At 37.6% G+C, this 25870-nt stretch overlaps 1 protein-coding gene across 2 annotated transcripts in view; it reads right to left on the bottom strand.

The window, feature by feature from the left end:
• Nucleotides 1–25870, bottom strand: part of MAST2 (microtubule associated serine/threonine kinase 2) — a 188852-nt gene that overhangs the window by 142540 nt on the left and 20442 nt on the right. For both annotated transcript variants that reach the window (XM_062497855.1, XM_062497856.1), the window contains exons 2-3: nucleotides 25279–25426; nucleotides 21852–21994 (exon numbers count right to left, since the gene is read on the bottom strand). In XM_062497855.1, the coding sequence (XP_062353839.1) occupies nucleotides 21852–21994; nucleotides 25279–25426 (291 nt within the window). The remainder of the gene's footprint in view (nucleotides 1–21851; nucleotides 21995–25278; nucleotides 25427–25870) is intronic.

Genomic DNA, 25870 nt, shown 5'->3' with positions numbered 1-25870 from the left:
AAATTTAAATTTACCCTGTCATTTCACTAAAAGATTACAGAATCCTTAGTTTGGGTGATTTTAGCACCCTTAAAGGTCTGCAGGTAAGTCTCCAATTAGAGATGAAAAAGACATTCCTTCTTACACATTTGTATAAGACATTACACTAAAGGACATATTACTGAAAGATATTAAACAAACCAAAGGACATAAAATATAATGTTATCAATTAGGTAAAAGAGTTAATTCTAGAAGAAATTTCCCAGTTCCCAGATGCAGGCAATACTTAGAAAGGGTCTAACAAAAAACCTGTTTATCGGGGAGGAAAAAATCAAAATAAGGAGGTCATGTAATACTTGAATCCTTTAAGAATTAAGAGTACCTACCTTAACACTCAACTTCACTAAAAAAAATTAGGAAGGGGGATTAAAAGAAGGAATTCAAAGTTGGTTCACCAATAACTTTAGTAAGCTCCTAACTCGATTCTTCCTCCCTCCATCAAATTTACAAATCTGTAGAAAAGTTGGTTTGCTCTGCAGCAATAAGGAATGAGAAAAGGTAGCGTAGCATTGGGATCTCCTGGACATAATCCAACCAATTCCTGTTTAGCTGCAGCACTCTGAAAATGTTCTTTATTGAATCTTGATTTGAAGACATCAAAAAATTGAAAGAGCCATGAAATTCCAGGATGCTCCAGCAAGGATTCTCCTGGTAAGTATGGAAGGGCAGTTTATCAGCTTGCCAATACTGGGGTGAATTAATGGAGGCTAAAAGCAATTTCCAAAGAAACAAAAGGAGGTACTGCTTTACACAACAGTCACATTGGGCTATTTCTTGCTGTAAAAGGCTGGAGGGGAAAAAAAATCACAAGCATGGGCAGAAGTGTTTGGACAAATGCATTGAAGAATCTGCCAAGAACTCTTAAAAGAAGGAAGCACACTGAGTCACAAACAGCTGTGAGTATTCTGGGAAGAGACTCTGCCTTAGACACCTGCTCAGCCAGTGTAATCATTCTGTGGTTTTATTTAGGTAGAAAGTCCAAAGGTAGTGCTTGCTGAAGACAACAGTGTCTTGCATCCTAAAAGGCATCAACTCCAAAAAGGAACAAGGTGCAACACTGAATTTGTAAACTGAAAAGTAATTCTAAAAACAGTGTGTAGCTATGACAGTTCAAGGAAGCTCTGGACAGACCAAGAGAACTTACACATCATAAATTAGTGGTATTGTCAATAGAGATTATATTGATGACATCACGATGGAAAATCTTGTCTGTTGCCTGTATTTTGAGATGAATACTGACAAAACAGAATATCCAAAATAAATGTTTCCAGGGTAGAAAAACATCAGGGTTAAAAGACTTTAAGAACCCAATCTCCTTTAACTGTCTCAGGAAAGGCCACATGTATGGCAAGAATGTTAAAGAATATTGAAGAATATTAAAAGGACCTTGAATTTTACTTTTTACACACTAGATAGCAACAAACTCTACCTTTCAGAGGTCTCTAGGAGGGGTCTGTGCTTGGATTCTGGTCAGAATTTTATGTCTTTTGATAAGAAGACACCTTTTCTCATTCATGCTGTTTCAAACCCCATTCTACTGCCTGCTACTAAAATCAATCATTTCTCAGTCTTGTAGAAGAAAAAAATCTGAGAGGTAGAACATTTCCAAGGTGAAAATGACTTTTCCATCTATTAAATTCAGAACAATCAAAACAACAATTCTTTCAGCTGATCTGTACCCCACAGGTTTCCAAATAGCATCAGTGGAAGATGACCAAGGACAGAACAATTTCACAGTCAGAAAAGCAATGACCACAGGAAGTCACTTAGAAGTCATGCAATTGTTCCTGTGTACAACACATTTTACTAAAACATAATTGAGAATTCCTGAATAAGCTATTACTATACTATTACTATTGCTATTACTATTACTATTTCTATTACTATTACTCACATTTTCTCTTTGCCAACGCAACTGCAAAGGGGGATAAATAAGAAAGGAGTTTATCTACTATATCAGAGAGTGCATTTACATATGCACAAAGACATATCTGTATAGAATCACTTGGCTCATCTCTGACCTGTGTTCAGTTTGCATATTGTACTTTCTATGCTGAACATAAACTACTTTCTACCTACCTTAAATTGTAATTGATTTTTGAAGTGTATTTCAGGTATCACTCAACATCCATGAAGAAACTAAAAATCAACTAAAATAGAGAAACTAATTTTGCTATGACTTCCTAGTCATTTCAGGTTCTTGGCATTGCATTCTGACTTTTTTTGTGGTTTATACCATTGGATCAGAACTGAAACCTACCATTACCATAAAACCAAAACCAGTAAAGGTCATTTTGGCAATCAAATCATCACACTGTGGATCATAAATGTGTGTGCTGTCTAGAATAGCTTAAGTGAATGCAATAGGTGCACTTCTTAAACCCATAACTCTAGAGGTACAAGTCCACTTAGAAATTTCTGGTATTTAATTTTAATATTTTTAATATTTCATACTAACTACAAAAACACCAGAAAGTCTCTCACACAACCAGGGCCCTGTCACTGGAGTGACTACAGCACTACACAAAAGGATGATCTCGTGATGAACACCAATTCACGTTTTGCCACACAGAGTGCACCCATCCAAAAATGAGGATAAAAAGATCAACAGCTTTTCAATTTTCTGCAGCAAGATGTTTTTAATTATATATTTTATTATCAAGGAGTTTTTTGAACCAGTGCCGTGATCTAAAATACTGAGATTCAAAATTTACATTTTTCATAGTTCCTAATTCATTATAGTTTTTACTCTATTTAATCAAAACTAAAAGCAACAAGACATCAAACTGTGGGAAACTTTAAAGCTGTAACATTTCCTTACATAACATATTGTCTGGTGGGAAAAAAAGATCACTTTTCAAAATTTTATAAGCTGACAACTTCCGTGAAATTTTTTTTTTAAGTCTTTGGCATTTTTCTGTGCAAAAAAAATGAGCCAAATGTTTCCCTGTCAAAATGAAACTTAAGTGCTTGGGGCTTTTTTATTTATTTTGATCAAGCTGTGTTTATCTGAAGATTTAAAAACGTGTCTCTTCAAGATACACTGACAGACTACTGAAACCAGGAAGGTTGATGAGGTAACTTGTTTGGGAAAAAAAAAAAAAAAAGAAAAAAAACACAACTTGGCAGCCAACTTAAGGAAACTCGCCTGACAGCTTGTCTGAATTTCTTCTGGATGTCTTGCCTATTTACAAGATTCAGTTTGATAAAGTAAGACCTTTGGAGCAAAGCTGTGCATTAGCAATGAACCACAGCAGGAACTCATCCTGAACCACTGCTTATGAGGCTTGGTCCCAGAAAGAGAAACGCTGAAAAAAATGTCTAAAATCCTCAAGGTTTACACAATACTCAGGCTTTCACAGCACATTTTCTGTTCCCAGTTTGTTAGGTTTAGATTCCTGGGCCAGACTGCCCCATCCCCCACATCCAGTGCCTTATGAAAGGCAGCACTCCCACTCATCTTCCATACAAATGTAAATTTGCTGCCTACAAGGCTGAAGGAAAGAGTTCATTCATCTACAGACCAACTGTTTCCATACTGTACCAGAGAAGGGATATGCACAAGAGACACCAGCTTCCAGGCAGAACCTTGGCTCAAGCTAACATCTTTGGAAAGGAATCTCCAATTAAATTTAATATGTATAGAAAATGTTGGATTCACTAGTAAATTCATGTTCTGGAGTTGAACTGCCTTTAAACAGAATGGAAACCAGCTTCTCTCATGCTACATTTTTAATACAATGCCATTTTCAAATGAAACATGGTTTTGATAGGCAGAAAAGCCTTTTTCAATATAGGCTGCACATTTAAACCAGAAGAAAATATAATTTCTGTTTACTATACATTTGATGACATTACCAAAATCAAGTTTCTCTTACTTTATTATAAGACAGCCCTCATGCTTCACACGTTAGGACTTAAACCTCAGCAATTAATAATTCCAATCAGAACGGCAACAAACCCAAAGCTCAAAGACTCAATACCAACTTGAGTGTTTCCCAAATGAAGCTATTGACATTTACTGAAATGTTTGTGGAAACAAAGCCTGTAGTTTGAAGAATCCCACAGGAAAGACATTATGAATACAGTTAGCCCAGAAGCTGTTTGGCCCTAGAAATTGGCTCTGTAATGCTACGAATTACAGATGCACTTCACATCTCATGCAAACACATGCTGATAAATACTCCCAAAATTATACTACACACAAAAGATTTCCTCCATTATCCACACTCTTGCAGCCTCACCCCAGCAGCAGTGGTTTCCATATACACAGTTCCCTTCTCTGTAAACTCATCCCAAACTTCTGCTTCCAATTCTTATTTCATCAACAAAACCACATTTGACTTTGAAGTACAAGCTAGACAATTTTTATAGAAAGGTGGCACTTTTCAGTTGAAGAGTTTTAAGGATAACAAATTGCAGAGGTATAAGACTAAACCAAGCTGTATTTCACCTTATCTTCCACTTGTATCTGTAGGATATTTGTCATTTTGGACACTCATTTCTTCAAAACAAAAACCCGATGTTTCATGAGGCAAAGAACCTCTTCTATTACACTGGTAAAATAGTTACAAATAATGATTCACACTATCATACACATCCATTAGGGAAAAAAAACCATTAGGAAAAATGCCATGAAACTCAACAACTGCATTTTCTTCTTATTATTAATCTTCTTTTAATTATTATTAATCTTCTTATTAATTATTCTGCTCAGAACAGAGTCTACAGCACTGAATATATTTTTCACATCTTAATCCACATACAATTCATTTCAATATACCATGAATTTTACCTTGGTTTCCAGCTGACATTAAAGTCCTTAAAAAAGACTCCAAAGGTTGTACCATTTTGTTGGCTTAAGACCAACATGATATACATTCAAACACTGCCTTTGAAATAAATACTTGAAGATAAGCCAAAACATTTGGAATTAGAGAGCTTTATTCTCTCCTACTGTCCTTGTTTATACCTGACTAATCTTACATCAATATCTAGGGAGACATCTCACAGCAGTTTTTTACTGATGGATTCTGACAGGTTTTTATTCTTCTGTTTCTGGTCTCAAACAAAACTTTGCTATTGATTTCTCACAATTTTGTCATCTCCTTAAAGTTAACGTTAAAAGCTTTTTTATAGATAAATCTTTTTTTCCAACATTTATCCACTAAACTTGAACAAAAACTGAGAGATAAAAATAATGAATTCTTTCAGGATTTCAAAGATGTATGGTACAAAGATAGTTTTTGGGGGTTTTTCAGTTCTCCCTTTTCTCCAAGATCTGCATCAGACCTCCCATTTTTGTGAGTTCTCCTGGTTTGTTTGTTTTTTTTTTTCATTTGAAAGTTATTTTTCATTTAAAAAAGAGTAGAGACATAATAGTAGTTTGTCAATCCCTCTAACTTTTTTGGTGTTTTTTAATAGAACCACTTACATTCAACCAGAGGAGAAGAAACAAAAGACAGTAAAACTGTTGACTGAAAAGACTCGAAGAATATTTCTCAGAGGAAAAGTGTGACAATAATTATTTTAAAAGGCATGTGAAGACATATCTCCTTCTGTAAAAGTAGCGGATTAAAAATGCTTGGATTTCAAATTAATAGGCAAGTATATGTTTTGCATTTCTTGATACAGTTACACTCTACTCCAAATTAAATTCAAACACAAAATTCTTACGTGTGACATGACAATACACATCCAGCAGCAAATGTTTCAGAAAAACAAACGTGCTTCATTGCAGCAGCAGTATCTTTACAATATATGTTATTTAAAGCATTCAGACATATTACTGAATTACTAATATAACATTGACCAAAACAGTTGAAATCTTCTGTTCTTTGTTTTAAAAACACCTGAGCTCACCAGAAAAAATTGAAATGTTATTTTCATGCATCATTTGAATTGTCACCTGGGCTTTTTGTCTCTAGAACTGACAGAGAATATCAATGTGTTAATTGAAACAAGCAGTACATAATCCACAGGACATCTTTAGCATATGTTTCCTTCCAAGGCTGACACGAGCTTTCTTGGATTTTTCAGCACTAGAGTCTGATCTTTTCATTTTCAAGCTAAAAATATGAACAAAAATCTTACACATTTACATAAATATGTATTTTCCCAGCAATATCTTTCCACAGGAATCTAACACGCTGTATCAGTTTTGAGACCTCAGAAAATAAAATGTGAGTATGGTAACATTGACATGAAAGTGTTGAAAACCCCATCCTTAAAGCTGTATTTCTCTTCATAATTCAAAAGGCCCAGAAAAATAAATCCAATCAGAAACCTAACTCCATGATAGAACATTCTTACTGATGAAGGAGAATGAGATAGTGGATGTAACAAGGCAAAGCTCAATACTCAAAGCTATCATAATTTAAAATTAGACATAATTATCCTTAACAAAACCAGGCACTGTGGAAAGGGGCTTTGGAACAGCTGCTCCTCTTCAATTTAAATGCTCCTTTGTTTTACATTGACCTAGAAATCAGTATCCTCCGAACCAAAAGCCAATTAGATAATAGTCTGTCTTTCAAGCTTGTAGAATACTAATTTTTGTAATGTTGTTAGTAGTGAAAAGCAAAGAAATAAACTGCAGATGATGCCACAAGTATGCTCAGCTCCAATATGCACAACCAAAACGTGAGGGTTCCCTTCCCTGCTTTTTGGAAGGTCAGATTTACAGTCCAGGGAAGACATCCATCACTTCCTTGTGCTGACCCTGCAGTGCAGTCCCAAGCTGGGACAGCCACAGGACACTGCAAAGGCAACCACATGGACAGATCTTCAGTTTGCTGGAGTGGCATCCCACCAGTCCTTGCACAGCAAAAGCAACATGCCAAACTGACAACAAGGAAGCATTTCAAAAGCTGCCCCTCCAACCCTGCCCAGAGTTAGGTCATGAACATCAATGTTTTTGGAAACAGAACTATGCCAGATTCTTTCATTACTGCAATATAAACAAACTGCTTCCTGAGCAACAAGAATTAAAGATGCCCAATTTCTTACAGGCTTGAGTTTGGCGTTTTGATTCTTGCTCCCTCCCATAGTCCTGACAGAGGTAACTCTGGCTCTCCTATTTTACTTCACCCAACTGGAGACAGCACCTCCCACAGTTAATCCAGCACTGTCATATTTGAGTGTCAACCAGTGCTGCCAAACCACAATAAACAATGAACTGACTGTCACTGAGAGAATGTGAGGGGGCGTCTCCTACTCACTTCCAATTCTTATAGTATTGCAATTACAGTTATTTTTGACATTTCTTATTCTTTTCAAGCCTGGATGAAATTGGCCAGCGGCTTGGAAGTTACCAGGAAAGAAGGAACAATTGAAGAAACTTTGACTTCCTACTACTGTTCAGTGTTTCTGGCAGTCAAGATCATTTATACCATTACTTTCAATTCTGGTTAAAGCCAATGCTAAAAATACACATTAATCTACAAAGCCCTTCCTGCTCTAAAGAGACAAAATGATGATGAATGCCAGGTTGATTACACTCAAATACAAAGCCATAACATTCCTTGGTCTTCTGAGGCTTGGCAGCATCCCTAGAGAAAATTCTTTCCATGAAAGAAGGAGAGTCTTTTCTAAATGCATCCACAAAATAAACTTCTCACAAGGCTGGTAGCACAGTGAGGCTAACAGGATCCATCAAGAAACCAATTAATACAGGAAACTACATTAAAAAACAGAGAATTCAATTCTACCAAACCATTAGGTCTTCCTAGAAGAAAGAAACACTGACAATCATCAGTTGTGATTCACAGTTCTACGCTGCTGTTAGTGCAAAAGGTCGATGTTTCAATATTGAAAGGAGCCTTCTAAAACTGCTGAAGTTGTGAAGTAAACAAGCCTATATTAACAGAATGATCTCATAGCAGAACACAAATCTCTACAGGCAAGGTGGAATTCAAGGCAAGGAGAAGCTCTTTCCAGAATAGTTAATGAAGCTGAAGAAACCCCTGTCTCCTTAGGTTTCCTTCTGAAGTCACTGAAGTAGAAAGCAGCTAAATGCAAGTGTGAACTGCAGTGGACAACAAAATGCAAACATGAAAACATCAGCAGCACCCCAATTATACCTCCAAGTTATCAGACATCAGCATTATCAGTTGATTGTAGCAGTTTGCTCTGTCCTGTGCTCCTGAATTTCCCACACTAGCAGCTCCCTTTCCTTCTCAGTACTGCCTTCAAAGCTGCTTTTGCAACAGGAAGCAGAGGAAAAGCCAAAGTCCATTTCTACCCAGCCAAACAAGTAAGCAGATTATCAAGGAGGTTTCAGAGCAGCTAGGACAATGTCCAAGGCAAAATATTTATTTCAGTCCTATATCAGCTTTTCCAAAGAACAAGTAGAAGCATCATAGCATTAGTTATTGAGATTTTCATTAGAATTAAAAAAAAAAAGCTTGTAAATAAATTATTGGCTCCTGAGAAGAGTTCTTAGGTGCTTTTGGATAGGAGAGGTAGAGGTTGGACTGTTTAAATTACTGTCTCTTCTGATCAAGTAAACATGTAAACATCAGGCTCTGAATTGTTCAGAGCTTACAGCTTGACTGAAAACTATATTTCTGAAGAAAATGCATCTCTATGAAACAGCTAAACTTTCCAGGTTAAGAACCTGCCAATCAATTGAATTTTTAAAAGTAGCTGTCAGAAGAATTGCTAGGGAATGTGACCTTTCTATGTCAAAAGAACAGCCATGCATATAACATCAGATATGAGGAAGAAATTATTCACTATGAGGGTGGGGAGGTGCTGGCAGAGGTTGCTCAGATAAGTTGTGAATGTTGTGTCTGGAAGTGTTCAAGGCCAGGCTGGATGAAGCTTTGAGAACCTGGTCTAGTGGGAGGTTCCCTGCCCATGGCAGGGGGTTGGAACAAAATGGTCTTTAAGGTCCCTTCCAACACAAACCATTCTATGATTTGAATGGGTGACCTAGAAATAAATATAAAGCCACTGATGACAAGTATTCTAACAGCAGAGGATAAACAGTGAGGTCAGCACTGTCAGGGTGATCTGAATGATTTGCCCTGTGCACATACTCTGTTAATGCAACCAAATGGTAAATGGCACTCGTAGGAATTAGGATTTAGGCAACTACAGCATGAAGGGAACATCTGCAATTCTATTAATCTCTCGTGGATCCCTTTTTTCAAATACTGGTACTCAATTTGCCATTTTCCAGTCCTCAGACTATTTTAAGCAATTGGCTGTACAGCACAAATAGTAGTTCACACATTTCATCTTTGAATTATTTTAAAGCCGTGTCATTATCTCCTTTTACTCACTGAATTAACAACTTACTTTGGTCTGTTCCTCACCATTCTGCTTTCCTTTTAACCATTCTTAATTCTTATTCACAGGTAGGATAGGGGAACACTGCATTCCTCTGCCTTGAAGGAGTGGTCCCTAATTCAGTTCTGTGAGGACTATAAAGGTGCAGATCTCTTCACTGATGTTCCTTGTTCTTCAAGCTTTTCTTTCTAAACCAGTTCATCTTTTTGAAACTTAAAGCATGTTGGTTTTTTACTGTTTTTTGCTTTGCATACCTCTATTTCTATTTCAGCTTTTAGGGTATTTTTTGACTTACTTTTTGAACCACAACTGACAACTGCTAAGGACACAAACAATGTTACTCCTCCTCCCATGGGATCTTTGCTGGAGCTTGATCTGTCTTATGAAACCATCACTGAACATGTAAAGTCTGCTCTCATCATGTCCCAGCATGGCATGTGCCCAGTCTACACAGAAGTAAGTGAATTCTCCCACGAATATTTTATTTCCAGGGTGTCCAATCCTCCTCAGCACACTGCAGTCAGCATCCCCTGCCATGCAGTGGACAATACAGGCCCCTCAATTAATACATCTTAATTAGATCTTAGAACCAAACCAAGCTTAAGTTAGAACTTAATTAGACCCAGGCTTCAAGGCTTGGTGGTCTGTGCTCTGCCTGTTCCAAAAGGGAGAAGAGAGCAGGGTCTTTACACATGCAGCACCATCACCCAGACACAATCCCAGCCTCCATAACCTTTCCCATGCACTTTGAGATGATACTGGACACAGAACTGCATGTAAATGAGACAGGCAGTCCTCAGCACAGTCATGACAGAATTTGAGTATTTTATGGGATTAATTACCTGTAAAACATACAGTAGTGTAATAATTATACCTGTGAGCAGTGAACATTATTATGTGCTTTCCATACTCTGAACTGGGGGATTCAACACAGAACAGAAGCTTGTAACACAAAGCATAAGCTCAGTAGTGTATCTTAGGTGAAATGGAGTTTAATCAACTTTATCCTTTTTATGTAACACAAAATGGAGTTCAAACAACCTTTCACTGGTTGCTCCAGCATGTGAAATTGTGGTTACCTACTTCTGAACACCCAAACTATTGGGGAAGTTTCCTGATGTGCAAGGAAAAAAGGAGCTGACCATTACAAACAGCTGTCCATGACTATTCTCAGATGGAGACTGCATGCAATGGAAGCAAAGCTTGATGATAAAATCCTTGTTGATAATGGGACAAAAAGAAATCCAATAGCAGATGGAAGGGCGTGCATCATTAATGTACTCCACTGAAGAAGCTAGGCACCACCATACCTTTCCCTTGGAATTACCACCAATTTTTAGTAAGCCAGGGGGAAGAGCAGTTCACCTTTTACTTATGGAAAAATAGAGAAATTCAGCAATTAGAACTGTAAGGGATATCTATCCCTCCACCACAGACCCAAGTTTAATGCCAAGCACCCTCAATTAGTTTTTAATCCATTCTTGACACTTGCCCGGGGAAGTTGATACCACAGATTTTTCTGACAATAAACCACATGGAACAGGGTCTCCCAAGGGTTTCAACAACTCTCATTTATACAAACATTTGCAGTCATTTTCTTTTTAAATTTCATATACATATGTGTGTGTGTGTGTGTGTATGTATAAACTGATTTCTAAATCACCTCTATCCTTAAAAAAATATGATAAGCAAGCCATTCAATTTATTAGAGTGCTCTCTTGGAATTAAATTGCTACATAAATCACCTGGTTTGTTTGTAGGTATTACCTGATATTCATATATGTTCATATCAGGCATAAGAAGGTCTGCTTTTCTTTTTACTCTGCCTTATATAACTCAACTATTTCTCAGTCAGCAACATTTTAAAACAATATGTAAATTATACTGAGAAAGTAAACATGTCAGCAGGCCAGTAATCATATAGAAAATAAAAGATGTCACTGTCAAAAATACCACTTTAAACAGCTGCCTGTTTAATCAGGATTGATGCTGATACCTGATCAATATAATCTGGCAATGCTGACAGAGCTCTTTTCCTCTCAATTCAAATAGATCTGCGTGTTTGCTATATTACACATTGTTCCTCTTTCCTTTCAAACACCTAATCATTTATCTTGCCAAACTTCCCTTTCATTAGCCTATTTCATTCTAATAAGATTCAAGAATTAACTTTGATAAGAAATTTATGCATTTGAAATTCATAACCCTCTGCATTTTACTTTTAGAAGAAAATATTTAATAGATGAATTTTAAGGCAAAGCATCAGAACCTTACCTAAAACCAAACAAATAGTTATTGATAGATTTAATAATACCCACAGACTTGACTTTCATGTTGCATACTGTCATTTGAGCAGACTCAAAGAGCTTGTGGATCAAAGCCCATGACTCAGAACACTGTTCATTTAGCAAGGAGATATTAAAGAAATAAAGGTAGTACCAAAACTAGTGACTGCACAGTAGAAAAGGGGAGTGCAAATTGTGAGCAGCTGTAAAGCTGCAATACAAGATGTAACTCTACAGTGTTCACACTTGTCAGACCAGGAGCCCATAGCCCAAAGAAGTGACAGTGGAGACGGACTAAGGAAGTCACAGTAGAAATACATGTGCACATAAAGCAGCCCAAATTCACAATTACACAGAATTTTCTGGCTATCATCAAGTAATAAGAACTGAATTTTACCATGGAGAGGTTTTTTTGTGGGGGTAGGGAAAGCCATGGAGAAAAATAAACGCTTCTGGGAGAACACAGATGGGAAAGGAGAGCTTAGGAACATCAAACAGGCAGGAGAGGTCTTAAAAAGGATCTAGCTCAATCTGAGGACGGCCCAGTGTGCAAAGTGCTCTAATCAAGGTTAGCAGCACTGATGAAATGCAAGCAGGAATGAACATTCCGACCTTTGTCTCCAACCCCTGGATTCCTGACACTGTGATAAGCACTGGATGTATTTTCCGTGACAACAGCTCATCCATTAAATTATTTCAATTACCAATATTTAGAAAATTTGAGATGCAGATTTTCCAAAGGTACTTCTGCAGGCTTAACCACCTGAAACAAAAACATCACACTGCACCTACTGAGGTGGCTTTGTATGAGAGATTCAGTGCATGCACTGTAACTTTGTGTAAGCAATTCACAGCAGAATTCTCTGTGTTAAAGGTATGCAAATGCTTGTTGCTAATTTGAGCAAAGATAAATACAGAAACCATGTCAGACCTGAAGTTTCATGTTTTATTTAAACTCCAAGACAGAGAATTTTAATTCAAAGTTGCACATACTAATTTGTTTTCACGGACAAATTATGAACCCTGCCATAGGAGTTCATCATATAACTACTTTAAGTGTCACTATACTGTATGACCACATTAAAATAATGAGGTTTGAACGTTCCTATCTTCAATTAGAGTTTTGTGGCTTTGAGCACTTAAAGAATAAATGCTACCATTAACCTAGACCTTACCCCTCAAATATGCACCAAATATATTAACAATGTTACTGAATCATGAGGTCATTGTGAAAATATAAATCTCAGTAGATTCCATCACAAAGCAAAATCTTGAGGATTTTAATAGAATATTATTTAAAGTATAAAATTAAAATCTCTCATTAAGTTATCTCAACAGCTCATTTAATTTATCAAGCTCAACAATATTTTAAAGGTTATTTTAGGTTAATTACACTTCACATCCTTTTATGACAGATCTGAAACCCTGCACATCTTTCAATCCTCTTTTATAAACACTCCCCTCTGCCAAATAGCTGAGAGTTCACACTGACATATTTTTGTATACTCACACTATAGTCTCAACATGACAGTGTTTTATATTCATGATAGACACAGAATCGTGGATTTTTTAATGGAAACTTGGTCACTGCAATAAATAACAAAAGCAGAAGCCCCTCAGTCAGTAAGGCACCCCCTCAGCAAATTTTACACTATTTGTACTTAGTAGGCCACAACTTCTTTCAGTGAAAATCATTCTGATCAATCCAAAATGTCACTATACAGGAATTCAGCTCATGTATTCCTACAATAAACAACAGTTTTGGGGGGAAAAAAAACACCCGGCCAATATTTGTCCTAGTTTCAAGGAAAGAACTAAAGATATTGACTCTAAATCAAGCTTGGTAATATATTGGTTATTCTGACTTCATCCCTCATGTTCTTGCAGCACAAGGACTCTGCAGTTCCCACCAGGGAAGAGTCTGAAACTCACAGCTAATGTGGAAATGCTCAGGTTAGCAATAATTACCCAACAAGGGCAGGTAAGAGATCATGGCATGCATCAGTTCTTGAACAACTGACTTGAAAAATCCCAATACAACACAATCAGAAATAAGAAAATTACACTGGCACATTATTTACAGGGATTGCAGCAATAAATTATTCCACAGCACAATCCATTTGAGCTCCAAGCATCTGCTAAACATTAATAAACTGAGATTTACAGAAAGTCTGTGAGACGTGCTCTACTTTCAGTTCTTCAGGTGACCAAGGGACTGAACCTCTCTGTACCTGAGCTTACCAAAGTTCAGATATCAGGATTTTTGCATAAATCCCAGATTTGTGTTTCACTTACAAGGCTACCCTTATCTCTACCAAGAGATTTCACCTCTCCCCCTCTGGTAATCTCGAGGCAATAAGGATTTTAGATTAACTCGTAGGAAAGATTCTGAGCTGCAGCTCTTCAGAGGTGGTGCACACAAGCCTCTGTATTCCCACTGTCCTGAAAGTGGTAAAATAAACAATCACTATGTCTCTGGGGCTGAAAAAGGATTGCTGGAAAGACAAATTGCATGGCTTGGATAAACCAAAGTGACACAGTGCAGGAAAACAGACCAAACAAAAAGTGGCAGCCAAACATGGAGGATTATGCTACTAATTACAGAGCATGTCCAAAGCTTTTGCTTAGTCAAAATGCTACAGGGGATTCTTATAAATGTCCTAAGGCTCAAAACAGTTTGCATTTCTGAAAGAAAGCAGCTTGAAACTTAAGCAAACAAACTATTTAATGTTTTAAGACCAATCCTTCTATTATCACATCCTAGGAAACTATTTCAAGAAGTATTACCAGACAAGAAGGCAGCCATATTAAAATAGCAAATGCAGACATCTCACAGTGCCTTTCTATGGAAATATCTGCCAAAAATAAAACAGCAAATTTTCAACTACTTTAAATTAAAACACAGAATTTTTATTGTCTACATCAGTATGTGTTTAGAGAGGTCATTAAGAACCATAGAACAACACCCAAGGAACAAAGCCTCACTTTTCAACAGTGTGTGTTCAAGACAGCCTGAATAACTGTATTTTAAGTTCCCCATGGCTCTCCAAGCAAAAAAGCTAATTTTCCATGCACACTACAGCACTTTCTCACTTTACACCTACAATAGTGCTGCTGTCAGGAAGAGAAGTGACTGCATGTGCCAAAAATCAATTCAACATATTCACAGACAAAAAAATAACATGCAGCATCTGAAGATAATGAGAACTGCAATCATTCAAACTGACAGTCTAGTGCCTAACAATTATCACAAGGCAAGTTTTATGAATTCATATTTCCTACAATGACAAGCCTCAGGTTACACAGAAGGGCGTTCACATTTTCTTTCAAATATGAAAACCTCCTTTAAGCCAATAAGTCCACTCCAAAATGGAATTCACTTAACTGAAGTGAGTAAAAAGATGCTGACTGTGTTTTAAGTAATACGCTGAAGTTTCTTCAGAGCAAGATGCTGACTGTGCTTAAGTAATATGCACTATAGAGTAAATATAACTTTAGTACAGAATTTATCACAATAATTTTCTGTTCTTTACATGAATTATTCAGAATGAAGTTTCCTAGTGAAAAACCAATCAGGACTATCAGTTTTGGATGCCAGTGTGAAGCAAGTGTCCTGAATCTATCATGAAAACACACAGAGTCATAGCACATCCATTTCTGGTTTCCTACCAGAGACACTTTAAAAGCTGTGACAAAGGTAAGTCTCTGCAAGCACTCCAAATACTGCCAAATGTCTAGAACTTGCTCCTTTCTTCTTCCTCAGGCCCTGTACAAATTCCAAAATTGATAATGTACCCAAAGATTCACCAACAGGCTCTGTAGCACATGTCCATGCACATATTAATTAGTATGCACAAACTTAGACTTCATACGTGATCTTTATTTGTAAATCCACTTACTTACTAGCTCAGGTTATTACAACTGCCAATTTAAAATGCAATTTCCATGCCTTCATACAGTAATAAAATCCCCCCATTCTTGCAGCCATAGCTCCTGCTGTCTTTTCTACGAACATAAAAATATGAAATTCTACTTGTACAGTCAAGTATTGAATGTTCTCTACTCCCTGAAATAATTTATGGCCTTCATCATCTATGACTTCAATGATTATTCTTAAACAAAATTATTTTCATCCGTATTGAGCAACATTTATATAGTCACATGTTACCACCTAAAATGCAAACTAAAAGTAACATTATCTATGACAAAACCTTTTGGGAAAAGAGCAGCTGTGTGTTCTAGAAGACACAAATGCAAATGAAGTTTTCCCATCAGATTCAAATGCCTGCTTTTGTAACAAGCACCCAGACAATGAGCAAGAGGTAGCACTATTCACAACTGGAATTAATGATTTGTCCCTGAACCAGTGCTGTATTTTTCAATAAAAAGAGATTATATCTAATTCTTTTGTGAGGAGGTGGAATTCTAAGCTCTATGCACTCACCTGACTGCCAGCACACAAAATGAGCAGAGAGGTGGAGAGTGTGGTGGGAGAGCAGATGTTGTACCTTGCAAACTAATATTTAATTTGTTGGTCAGATGCCAGCGTCTGCCAGCCACTGCCAACCTGTTCCTTCCAAGAGCTCATCCCTGTGAGCGAAACAACCACTAGCACTGCCTGCATAAAGCAGAGACCCTAAATAACAAACAGTAAATCCATTAAAACCCTGGGGACTAAGCAGGAGGTGCAGAGACAGAATTTCCCTTTCTAACAAGGAGGGGTTTTGAAGCGGGAACTTCTACGTCCACTGCACTTCACCAGGCCTCTTGAATTATTAATTCCCGTGCTGAGCTGACAAACAAGAGGGAAGGAAGGTCTCCTTTAGGTGCGGAAAGCATCCCTGTCCCCATCCCGGCCGCTCCCCGAACACGGTGACGCTCCCGCTGGAACGCCCGGGGCTGCAGCGCCACCACCAGGCCACACACCGAAGCGCAACTCACACAGCTGCCCCCCCCCCAAAAAAAAAATTTCCCCATTTTGCTTATAGAATTGCCTACAGATAATACTTTTTTTAAAATAATCTTGTTTTCTTCGTAAACGTCCCAACCATCGTTTCTCAGTTACCAGAAAAAGGATGCTGCAAACTACAGCACGGCATTACCGAGAGAATTCATACCCCAGCTTAAAAGAGGAACAAAAAAAAAAAAAAAAAAATATATATATATATATATACACCCCTGCTGTAAAATCACTAATTATTACGGGCATCTCTAACACCGTTTTGCAAAAACTCGCTTGGATCCTGGAGTTCAGGGTTCCTGTCCCCAGCCCCTGGCACACCAGCAGATGGCAATCCAGCTCCACAGACGCCTCCACAGGCTTGAATAAAGCTCTTGAAAAAGGCTTGAATAAGCCTCTGGATTCCACCTCCACATGAATTCAAAGGGGATTACCTACCCTGTAATAATCTCACTCACTAACTCAAATCTGCAGCCAGTTAGCCACTCTTCCTCATAGCCAGGAACAATAAAAATTTTAATTTTCTTTTTAATAAACAGCATCCAGCACAGGGGGAATATGCCATTAGGGGAAGTTTTTATGTTAGGCACAATTGATTCTATTCCTAATAGATGTAATATGAAATTTAAAAAATAAAAAGAAAATAAAAGGAGCAAAAATTTAGAAAATAAAAAGTCAATATTATCTCCTACATTTAAAAAGCACACCCCATCTTGGAGACCAAAAGTGCCATGCCACAGTGTGAGGTCTGTCTGTCACCAGGCTCCCAGCACATGCTGAGCCAAGGCCCCAACATCACAAGGATGACCCATTCTCCCCATTCCACTCAGTATTGCCTAATCCACACAGCTTTGGGAACTGAACATTCACAATAAATCAGGCTGAGTGTTGTTCAGAGGCAGTTCTTCAGTGGAGAGTTGTTTCAAGTCCTTGCATTTGAGCTTTTCTACCCTCCAGATCATTATTCAAAAGAGGCTTGGGTTTTTAACTATTTCTTCTAGAACGAGATGAGGGAAAGATGAACTCTCTGGCACTGAGTACAACCACAATGACTGTGCAGTTATTTCACTTTGTTTCAACATCCACTCTGTTTGAAAGTAAATGTAAAACCCTAAGTCATTTGAAATTACACTGTGAAGATGAGACTGACCCTACAAGGAAATCTTACAGAAGATTAACAGAGCACCAACTGCTTAATCAGCAGCCTTCATCTCTGAAGATGAAGAAATGGCTCTGACCACATCCAATGCGGTACAGAATATAAGAAAGTTTACACTAAATAGAACTGCAACCATCCAGCTGAAATCCTCAACCTCATTTTCAAAAATTATGTCTGGTTTTTCAGTTCAAGGAGTACCACAAGTTTCAGTTCAGTACTGGGTGCACTTCAGAAAATTAGAGTTTGTAATTATTTTTAAAAATAATTTAAAAATCTCTTTCACAAACATATCTAAGTTTCCACTGACAGGCTTCTTCAAATGTTTTCCTGTCGCCACAGTTGGCAGAAGGAGCATGCATGGTTTTTTATTCCTGGAACTTCTCAAACTTTTCCAGGCGTTAGGTGGTGAGCAATGCATATGAGATGTAATGGGTTGCATATTATCAGATGTTTCGTTCACAAAACCCTGGAAAGAGTGCTTGAGATGCTCTCTGTGAGGGGCCAGGATATGAGACACACACACACATATACAAAATCTCTCTCCACAAATAAAGAAGCATATTCAGCATTAGTGTAATGCTCTAGTAAAGCATCCTGTTCTTAATAAACATGAGGGGAAAGTCACCCCTTGCCACCAATAAATGCTCAGCTATGGAACACTAGCACCTTATGGCATTGCTCCTGGCAGTTTCAATCACTGTTTTGTCAAAATTAACAGTTGCAAGAAAGACACTCCCAATCTACCTCTGCAACAACCATCTCTTCACAAGGTGATTTTCCTTTCTAAAATTTAGAAACTCTGATGCTCTTTATGCCTTTGTTCATAAGAGAGTACATCCACATTACTTAACTTCTGCATCACCAGTGACAGGACTCAAGGAAACAGGATGAAGCTGAGTCAGGAGAGGTTTAGGATGGATATCGGGAAGAAGTTTTTCACCCAGAGGGTGGCTGAGCACTGGAACAGGCTCCCCAGAGAAATAGTTACAGCACCAAGGCTGTCTGAATTCAAGAAATCTTTGGACAACACTCTCAATCACTCACATGGAGTGCCTCTTGGGGTGTCCTGCACAGGGCCAGGAGTTGGATTCAATTATCCTTGTGGGTCCCTTCCAGCTCAGCATATTCTAGGATTCTCTGACCTGCCTTAAAAAAAATTAGTCCAAGGTCTAACTCTTTTTATGACAGGGTAAGATCTCAGATAAACCCCCAAAACTAAGTCATTAGAAATCTTCCATAAAATTACCCTTCTGTTCCTTAAACATGCACTCTATACATATTCTCCGCACCCAATTTTTTTCGTGTATTTGGGTCTTGACAGAAGGATATACCATTGAGATGCCCACCATGATGCTTTATGTGTTTTCCTCTGATTACTTCCTCAGCTATCTTAGGGATTTAAAAGTCTTAAATAGGATACTCCCCGCCAGAATTCAATCTCATAAGATCAGAGCCATTTGTCTTAAGGTAGATGATGAGCTGAAGGTCATCCTCTGAAATCCTCACATATATTTAGAAGGCACACAGATCAGATCAACACCTTTCATTCCACAATGACAGCATTCAGCATTCACTCTGCCCTGGCTTCTTTCTCAACCCAAGGACCTAGTGGCAACTGCTGTGCAGGCACATTAATCCAGATTATCACACATGTATGAGCTGAAAGATTCTGACCAACAATAAATTGTGTTTATATAGTTTAGCAAGTTAGAATGTGATGTGTTCCCCTGGAGTCATTGCTGATAAGCAGCCTAGCTATCAGGCTTGTTTCAGAAGCTGAAAACTCATTTCTGTAGATTTGCTATTGTTAACTTATCTATTTGCCTTGCAAATATTTTTAAAGAGGAAAATAATGAAATTTAAGCACAGTAAATAATCTGTACAATTAATAGTGGTTAGAAAGCAAAAGCCCACATTACTGAATGCTACAAAGCAATTTAGCAAAGGAAAATCTACTGATACCTGCAGAGCCAGAAAAAGGGAGCAGAAACAATGCACACAGCTCTCCTGGCATTCCTAAATCACACTCCACTTCTCTCTAGCTATCCAACTACCATATTATAACAAATGATAGAAGAATTAAATGCTCTAGCAGTCAAGGCTGGCATATTAAAATGACACTCTGCATTACTGAAGTTACTCATCTCTTAATAGAGCTCTTCTTCAAAGGAGATTAATTATACTGGCAAGAGACCTTTTGCTATTCCAATTTGTGAAACGTATTTCAATACCACAAGCACATTAAAACAGCTGCAAACATGTAACTGGCTCCAAGATCCCAGGACTCACTGCATTTAATTAGGTGTTCATCTTGTGATGTTCTTTAGTCACTGCTTTTGAAACGCACTTCACATAAAAATTTGTAATGTTTAGGCTTAATTAACTGCAACTGTAATGAACATATAGCCCATCACAGAATATACAGAAAGTGACCATATCATTTAACACCTAAACACCATGGCAGAGGGACAAGAAGTGGATTTAGAGATTAATTTCTCTGCCTTACTTAGGAAACAGAGGATTTTAAATCATTTTAAAATAACTCATTGGCGCTGTGTTTCACACCAAAATATCTGATAAGCAACACAAACACTGCCATGACAAACTGAAAACACAGTGTATAATATGAGTACTATGCAGAACTGTAACATGCAAACATCTGCAGCTCGCTGAGCTGCACACAGCTGTTAAGCAACAACCTAGTACTCCAAATTAAATAGCTGAGAATTAGTGCTTTGTTTTAAAGCACAGTTATTTTCATTAAGTTATGAAGCTCCAAGGCATTTATCTGCCTCTAGAGAACAGGCCTGTGTTTTAACATATTACTTTTTCTAATCCCCGTCAGATAAAATACTTACAGCCAAGTTCATGTGAGCATTCTCCCTTTCTGTTATCATTGAATTTAAAACCACTGGTGAGAGCATAAATTTAAGGCAAACACTGGACAGGCACCAAATTAAAATGCAACACAATTAAATCAAATCAGAAGAATTTCAATATAGTAACATGTCTGAAAGTGTCAAGACTACAATTACTTCATTGTGAAATCAAAATTAGTTGTAACACAAACGTGTGGCTTTTTGAACCTTAAAGATTTAAGTTTCCTTTCATTGCCTGGTGGTGCCAAACTGTCTGGGAACCCCAAAAAAGTTCTCAGGGCTTTATCCAAGGTATACCCTTTCACCCTTTTAAAGGGTCACTACTTCTAAACAGTCTTACAATGTAACATAAATTTACCCAGTTACTTGCAGCACTATAAGCAGCACACACCAAAATTCCTCACTTGAGTAAAACTTGCTACACAAATAATTCTGTAGATGCTCAGCAAATAAAAACATTTCAACTTTGGCTTTAATCTACTATTTACCAGCAATTTCTGTTGCACATATGCCTGCTCACAAATAACTGTCTTTTCCTACCCTTGGATTTTTCTTCTCCTCACACATCACTGATTTTACATTTTTAGAGATAATAAGGAAAATTTACAAACAAAATATGTGTTCCTTTTTGTGTGCAGTTCAGACTTGACTGTAGCCACCTCAGTGTGTATCCCCATACAGAACACTCTTTTCTTAGAAAATGTTAATTTAGCAGATGCAACATCCCTCAAAAATATTTTACCAAAGGTTATTTTTACTGAAACCTTTTGACAAAAACCATGAAGAAGAGTATGTGTCAGTTCCAGCTCCTCAATTCCTTGGAGAGTTATCCCTTTCAGGTTCATCCCCCTAGCTATTCCCTAGTGAAACAGGCAGAGGTAGATATTCAGAAAGCTGCTTTTCAATTCAACTTGTTTGAAATGGTTGGGTTCCCATGCTCACATCTCCTAGACTTCCAATGATATTTCTTTCAGGTATCAGGCAACTGAAGTAGTGTGGAGAAGGAATGTCCCCAAAAAGAAACTATTCCCCAACACACATCTTTTCCTGCTTTCTCTCTAAAGCAGGATGAACATACTCCCTCCCTAGTTCACCCTGTAGCCTAAAAAGCCCCACAGGAACAAAATGCTGCTTTCACTGAGCAGGAGCAGGGAAAACCAGGTAAAAACTAAAGCACAGGATCACATCACTTTTTATAGCACAACAGCACCGTGAGTATTCCCAGGCTCACTCACCAAACCAGCAGTAAGTGAAGGAGCAGATTGTCCTAGAGACTGATTTCTCATGCGGACCAGGTTGGAGGTGTCTCCTGGAGGCTGCCATATCGTCTGGCCCACTCCACTGTGGACACTATTTGATAAGGGAAGTAGCTGTTTTCCTTTAAAAATAAAATCAAAATACCATCAGCTTGTTTTTAAACAAGTCTGCAAGTTCAAAGGACAGAGATGAGAACAAATACTACATTCAAAGAAAAAGCATTTAATAAAAAAAGCAATTTCAAGATTTTGGTAGGTTAAAACTTGCAAGAGCACCTTACCAGTAAATTCATTATGTTCGATAACTAATGAGTTTTTAAAAATCCACTTTACATTATGACATAATGGGAAAATCCAAAAACCTTGTAAAAACAGACTGCAACCACTTTGTAAATTTCCATATTCCACTCATCTTAAAAAGGAAACAATATTTGCTGCCCTAAAGGAAGACAAAATCTCTTTAGTATAATTTTAAACATTCTTTTGAAAGTGCTTTCCTAATTGTAAAATACTGTCTCCTCTAAACAACTTGGTCATCTAGACATTCCCACTTTTGCCTACCACTGGAACACTGAGCACTGCATTTCATGCAGCTGTAACATAATATAGTGTATGTTTAAATATTGTCTTGCTTTGAAACATGGATGGATATTTTTTGCTCAACAAATATTTTCTAGTCAATGCAACACTCATTTTTGAAAAATGTCAAGCAGTAAATTTCTACAGTGAGAAAGAACCAAAGTCAAAGTAGGTCATATTTTGACTCCACAGAGCTTGACAGCTTCCTTTTATGTACAATGTCATCCACAAAGAAGAAAGAGAAGAAAGATATTTTTGTGGTTAAAAACACATAAGTGAAGAAGTCTGTGAATCTGGGTTCAGTTATTAGCTTCCACATGACTTACTCTGTAAGTTTGGTCAGTCAACCCCTGTACTCCCCTTTTCCCATTGCAAAATGGAAGTGGGTAATACCTCTTTTCCTTAAAATTAGGACTATGGGACTAAATGCACACCCCCTTCAAGCATAGTAAAGATTCTTGCATTCAGTGGATAACTACTGAGACATTTATTGCAATAAGCAGCAGGAAGGCTACACCTTTAATCACATATATGCTGCAGAAAAAGACTTGTTCTCTCAGAGGCAGAAAGCTGTTTACAAATTCAACTGCACCTTAGAAACTAGATGTGAACTATTACATTTAATTCCATAACAGTGGCTGCAATATTTGGAAGACTGGTACATAATGTGACCAGCCATGATGCTGGTGGGAGGGTGGGGAGTGGAAGTGGTGGGGTCTTTTTCTGTTTTTAACTTGCTAACATTAATTTTCTGTGATAGTTACAAGCAGTGGGCCAAGTATACACCAACAGAACGAGTCAAAGTGTGTGAGAGATGCCTGCTCAACTTTGTCAAGCAAACAGAGACACAGCAGATTAGTACCCCCTTCCTTGTCCCACTCAAGCTGCTTACAGCTGTGGACGTGATTTTCATGGCTTGATCATTTCCAAGATAATGTATAAATACAACAACTTGTCTGCAGAGACCTAAAACTACAGAAACGTACATTGCTGTGCACTCTGTATAGCCCTAAAAAAAGATATCCTATAATAGCCAGTCAAATAATGTCATTATCTAGCAGTCTAAAATATCCATGCCTGAGGACAAGAATAATTTTATTTAAGTCTCTATAAGATAGTTATCAATATCTCCTTTCAGTTCCACAAAACTTGGATCCAGGAGGACAGAATTCCATCAAGAGTCAAATCTCAGCCAACCAGTTTGCAGGCACAGTCATCTACACTCTTCAAACTCATTTGATTCTGTGGCAAAAATTAGCTGGAATCATTTTAAGGATGGAATTTTAAGCTAAAGCCTTTCCCTGTCATGCCTCAAGTTCTTCACACATTCTAAACATCCACACTGAAAATATACACCTAAACATTTTCTCTATCCAGTTGGGTCAGACTGATCTTGTTGGGGCTCTTTACCCCTTCCTAAATCAGGTACAGTAGAACAAAAAGCAATTAAGATGAATCAACAGGTTCTGGAGAATACAGAATTGTTTGTTCTGAAATTACAATCTCAAAACAGAAAAATTATTTTTGAAAGAGAACAGACCTTCCAGTTTTCCTGCTTCCTCCTATTTACTTTGCTTTCGTCTACTCAAGGAGGAAAAAAAAAGCTTCATTACTAACTTAGGCCATTGCAGTCAGTCGACAGCTGTGTGGTTCATAAAGTTCTGTGATTAACATACCTTGGAGAACAAACTTACATGCATACAAAACATTATGAATGTTTCTACTTTTCAGAAACTATCCACTTACTACAAATAAAACACTAAGCCAAGGCCAAGCCAAAATAAAACATAAGTACTTTATTGTTAATTTAATTCTATTACACCTAACACCTTAAACATGAAAATATTTATCCTCCTCTGATAACAGATGAGGAACCAGGACTGGATCTATTTTATCAATCGTGTAAATCAAGCCCATGCTGATGTCAAAAAAGGTAACTTCACCTTCTTCCTCTTTCCCTCCCACCTAAGAATTTTCAACTCTTCCAGTTCTTGCACTAACATACAAATAGGCAAAGAGCCTAACTGGGGAGGAAATGGGCTGCAACTTAACCCTACAAAGTAACAGTGGCATTCAGGCATATCAGCTCTTTCATTCTAGACTGCTCATGCAGCTCTCTGTGCTCTGTTTCAGCACCACAGACTCTGATATCAGTTTTAAAACAGTTGTGAAACCATCCCCTGGCCCACTAACACAGTCTTTGGGAAAAAAGAAAAAAAAGAAAACTACTGAACTTGGACCATTCTTGGGTAGTTATTGTCTATGCTCGCTCCACGGTTCTACAGCTGACAAACTAAATTCAATTACAAGGCTGAATATTATGTTCAAAAGAAAAACCAAATTTTACACAAATTGAAAAAAAATCAAGTTAGTAAGCAAGATTTTTACTTTGAATCACAGCTGCCTACAGTGCTTTTGAAGCCAAAAAGAAACTAGATAGTAATTTAAACATGACATAAAAAGTCAGTTTGCCAGTAAGAAACAAAAGGGCAAAGTGGGCAAGCTTACATTCAATGCTGATGTTAAAAGGAGTAAGAATACACCAATGTGCCACTTAAAGTTCCACAGCTCCATTCTTTAACTTTACATATTAAATCTTAGCTTTTAACTTTTCACTCTGAGCAATATAGAAAATTTCTCTCTAAATCCAAGCTTTTTCATTCTTTTCTACTGATATTTCTTTCTGCATCTTTCTCTTGCATAAAATTTTGTATGCCCTGCCAACAAGAGGTCACCTTATCAGTATCTTTTATTACGACTTCTCTGCCACCAATGCTGCATCTTTAATACTAAGGAAGTGTCATACTGTCTTTACAAAATGGCATACCTGACAAAGAACTTGCCAAGCTACCTCTTCGTAGCTTGCAGTCATCTTGACTTAGCTGACGGTGGAGTTTGGTTTTCCCAGCAGATGAAAAGATGTCAGGATTGCTGAGCTTCCTGCACCGCAGTGGAGTGGACTCTGTTTTCATCTCCTGGAGGAAGAAGATCATGCAGAACTTTGTCAATGACAGCCAAATATCCCCTGTCTTAAACATGCAATCTCCAAAGCATAAAGGAGATTGTTTAAAAAAACATAAAGAAACACACCCCCCCATCCCCCTCCCCGCCAAAAAAAATATATTAACATTGTAAATCCTCCTCTTTGGTGCCCTACAGCTGCACAGAAAGCACATCACAAGGTCCTTGTCAACTTTGGTCCTTGAACGTCACTACTGCAAGAAATACCATTAATAATAGTCAGGAAAAGCTAATTATGTTACAGCAGTTCTTTTCTCTTAAGGTATTTAGGAGAAAATGGTACTGAAAAAACAGGCTCAGCTTTGATTAAAACTATTTCCTGCTAAAGCAAAAGTACTTTCTCCAATCTTCTTCAATCTTTATTCCATCCAGCCTATGAGGAACATACCTATAAAGAA

Source organism: Cinclus cinclus, chromosome 8 (genome assembly GCF_963662255.1).
Source record: "Cinclus cinclus chromosome 8, bCinCin1.1, whole genome shotgun sequence".
Classification (NCBI taxonomy): Eukaryota; Metazoa; Chordata; class Aves; order Passeriformes; family Cinclidae; genus Cinclus; species Cinclus cinclus.
This window is presented reverse-complemented; position numbering and strand designations above follow the sequence as displayed.